At 61.4% G+C, this 2,927-nt stretch overlaps 1 protein-coding gene across 1 annotated transcript; it reads right to left on the minus strand.

The window, feature by feature from the left end:
• Nucleotides 1–372: 372 nt before the first annotated feature.
• Nucleotides 373–2,667, minus strand: Cd248 (CD248 molecule). The gene has a single exon (XM_027408638.2). It carries the CDS (start codon nt 2,665–2,667, stop codon nt 373–375), a length of 2,295 nt encoding a protein of 764 aa, XP_027264439.1.
• Nucleotides 2,668–2,927: the final 260 nt, after the last annotated feature.

Raw genomic sequence — 2,927 nt, forward strand, 5'->3', positions numbered from 1 at the left:
TTTCTTCCCTGCCAAACCTCCAGAAATGAAAACTCTGAAGCATACCTCCTCTTAAAGAATCCTTACCTTACCTAGACAAATGGAACGGAGCTCTATTTCCCCTCCCACAAGTCCTCCCAGACCTTTCCCTCAAGCATCAGAGGGGGTCAGGAGCTTTGGGTGAGGTTGGCACCCCATTTATTGGAGAAGATCCCAGCACCCACCCCTTGAAGTCCTGGAGGCCTTGGTATGTCCTTTGCCATGAATGCTGGGCTCAAGGAGCAGAACCCCTTCTGTCCAGCTGGGCAGCCCCCATAAGTCCCTGGTGCAGTCTCATCCATGTGTCCAAAGCAAGTCCCTTCCTCCTGTCCCTCAAGGGGTGTCTGTACCCCATCACACACTGGTTCTGCAGGTCTGTACCCCTGTAAGGCTGCCTCTGGGGGGCATGGGTTCTGTTGGGCTCTTGTTGCCAGCTTGTGTGACCCAGCGATAGCAGTCAGTGATGCCCTTGTTGGGGGCATGGGGGCCACAGCGGGTACAGTACACAATCCCCAGTGCAAGCAGGACCACCAAGAAAACGCATGTTGGTACCAGGAGTGCCACCAGCAGCCATCGGTCATCCCTCTGGCTTTGGCCTGCCAGACCCGCTTCTGCCAGGGCTGTTGGAGCTGCTGTAGGGGCCACTGAGGGCAGCCGTGGCACCAATTTGGGACTGGGAACTCCTTCCCTTGGGACTAGAGGGGCTCTGGAATAGGGACGTGTAGGGCTGATAGTTGAGGTCTGATTAATAGGCCTCTGGGGGGGAACCGTGGAAGGGGGAGCTGGAGGATGGGTGGCATCAGACAGAGGCACTTCATGGACTGAGGACCTGGAGCTGCTGGCCAGAGAGGGCTGGACAGCTGGGACAGAAAGCTGGGGAGCCTGGGTTCTGATGCCTGGAACATCTGGGACCAGGGGGTGTTGACGGGCTTTGGAAGAGGTATCCCCAGGGTCAAGGTTAGGTGGGACTGGAGGCAAATAAGTGATAGTGTGGGTGTCTGGAGACATAGGGGACTGGTGAGGAGGGAATACTTGAGGGTACTTGGTTGAGATAGTGGGCGGCTGATAAGCAGGAGGCTGTGCTGGGCGAGTGGCTGAAATAATCCCAGGCTTGTAGCCAAAAGGCAGGTCTGGATAATTGGCCTTGATTTTGGGGGTCTGGTGCTCAGGGAGCACAGCTGGAGGTGTGGCAGGGGCTATGGCAGGTGGATGGACAGGGCTCAGGGGTGGGTGTGTGGCTGAAATAACAGAGGTCTTGTGGGCAGAAGGTAGAGTGGGTTTCATGGCAGAGATCACCATGGGCCGAGTGGCAGAGATCACTGAGGAGTGGTAGGGACCCCTGGGGGCACTGAGTGGGGGTGGCCAGGTAGGCTCCAGGTACAATCTCTGAGGCTCTCCATCCTGTGGGAAATTGGGCCTATGGGCCAGGCCAAAGTCAGGCGGTCGTGTAGGTGACATCCATAGGACTCGCTGCTCCTCTGTCCAGGTGCCATCAAAGACCTCCCAGGCCTCCTCTTCATCCTCCCCTTCTTCTCCATCATCCAGCAACTCATCTCTAAGGTCCTGGGAAGCCTGGGCACCCATGGCTCCTGCAGGGCTACAACTGATGCCATCTGCCTCAAGCTCATGACCTTCGCTGCAGTAACACTCAAAGCCACCAACATAGTTGACACACATCTGCTGGCACACTCCAGCAATCTGGCACTCATCCGTGTCCACGCAGCGGTGTGGCTCATCCTCAGCTGGCCTGAAGCCCAGGCGACAGTGGCAGCTGTAGCCCTGTGGCCCACCAGGCTCACACTGCTGCTCACAGGGGGCCTGGGCACAGGGGTCTTCACAACTGTGTCCATCTGCGGCTAGACGGAAGCCTTCACTGCAGCGGCAGGACACACCACCATCCACCTCTTCCACACACTCGTGTTCACAGCCCCCATTGTCAGGACCGCAGCCTGTCCCTGGGCACAGTGGGCCACCCTGGGACCAGCCAACGCCACCTGAAGGTTGTTTCACACACAGCAGAGAGGCTCCCCTGCCAGCCTGGCACTGCACGGCTGCCACGGAGCCAAAGGGCAGCCACTCGAACTCGCTGGAAACGAGGTGGAAGGGCGTGGTGTAGACAGCTGGGCCGGCTTGGCCCACCTCAACCGGCAAGGCAGGGCAGGCACCCTCAAAACCAAACTGGCAGAGGTAGCCATCGACAGCCAGTGTACACGAGCCTTCAAGCCAGCGATGCTCTCCACTGGTCTCAAGGGCCGCACAGCGCTGGGCCGGACAGGGTCCTTCCATAGCCGGCTGGGCCCAGTTGGTGAAGGCGGTGTCCTGGTCTCCCGTGGTCCATATGAAGCCCCGCAGTGGACGCTGCGGCTGGCATTGTCGAGCCTGCCGCTGCAGCCCAATCCACAGCAGCCCGCTGTCGGGTCCGACGCCCACCAGGTTGTCCACACGCCTTGCCTCCTCCGGGGTCCGCGGCGTGGCCAGGTTACCCCCCAACTCGCGGCACGCCCGCCAAGCTTCCAGGAAGGTGCGGCGCCGGGGGAAGAGAGCGTAGCAACTGCTCGGGCCACAGACGGCTCGGGGCTCGGGTGTCCAAGGGGCCTGGCCCAGTGTGGGCAGCGCGGCCGCCCAGGCCAGCAGTAGGCGCAGCAGCATCGCGACGCCCCCCGACTGGCCCGGCTCGGGCCCGCCGCTGCTCTTGACAGAGGGAGGGATCAAGGCCTCCGGCGGGAGGGCCGGGGGCGGGCCCTGCGGACTCACGCCTTGTAAGGAGTGGGCTGGGGCGGCTGCCAGCTCCCCTGCTAGCTCCCCGGGGGCTGTTGGAGCAGGAAGCAGTGGGGTGGGGGGTTCTGGGGTGAGAGGCGAAGGGCAGAGGAGGGGAGGAGGTGCAGTTAACTGACGGGCTACCTCAGGCC

This window comes from Cricetulus griseus, chromosome 3 (genome assembly GCF_003668045.3).
Source record: "Cricetulus griseus strain 17A/GY chromosome 3, alternate assembly CriGri-PICRH-1.0, whole genome shotgun sequence".
NCBI classification, from domain to species: domain Eukaryota; kingdom Metazoa; phylum Chordata; class Mammalia; order Rodentia; family Cricetidae; genus Cricetulus; species Cricetulus griseus.

Excerpts from the sequence above, each read along its gene's own strand:
- Cd248 (XM_027408638.2), bottom strand. The coding sequence starts at position 2,667 with ATGCTGCTGCGCCTACTGCTGGCCTGGGCGGCCGCGCTGCCCACACTG.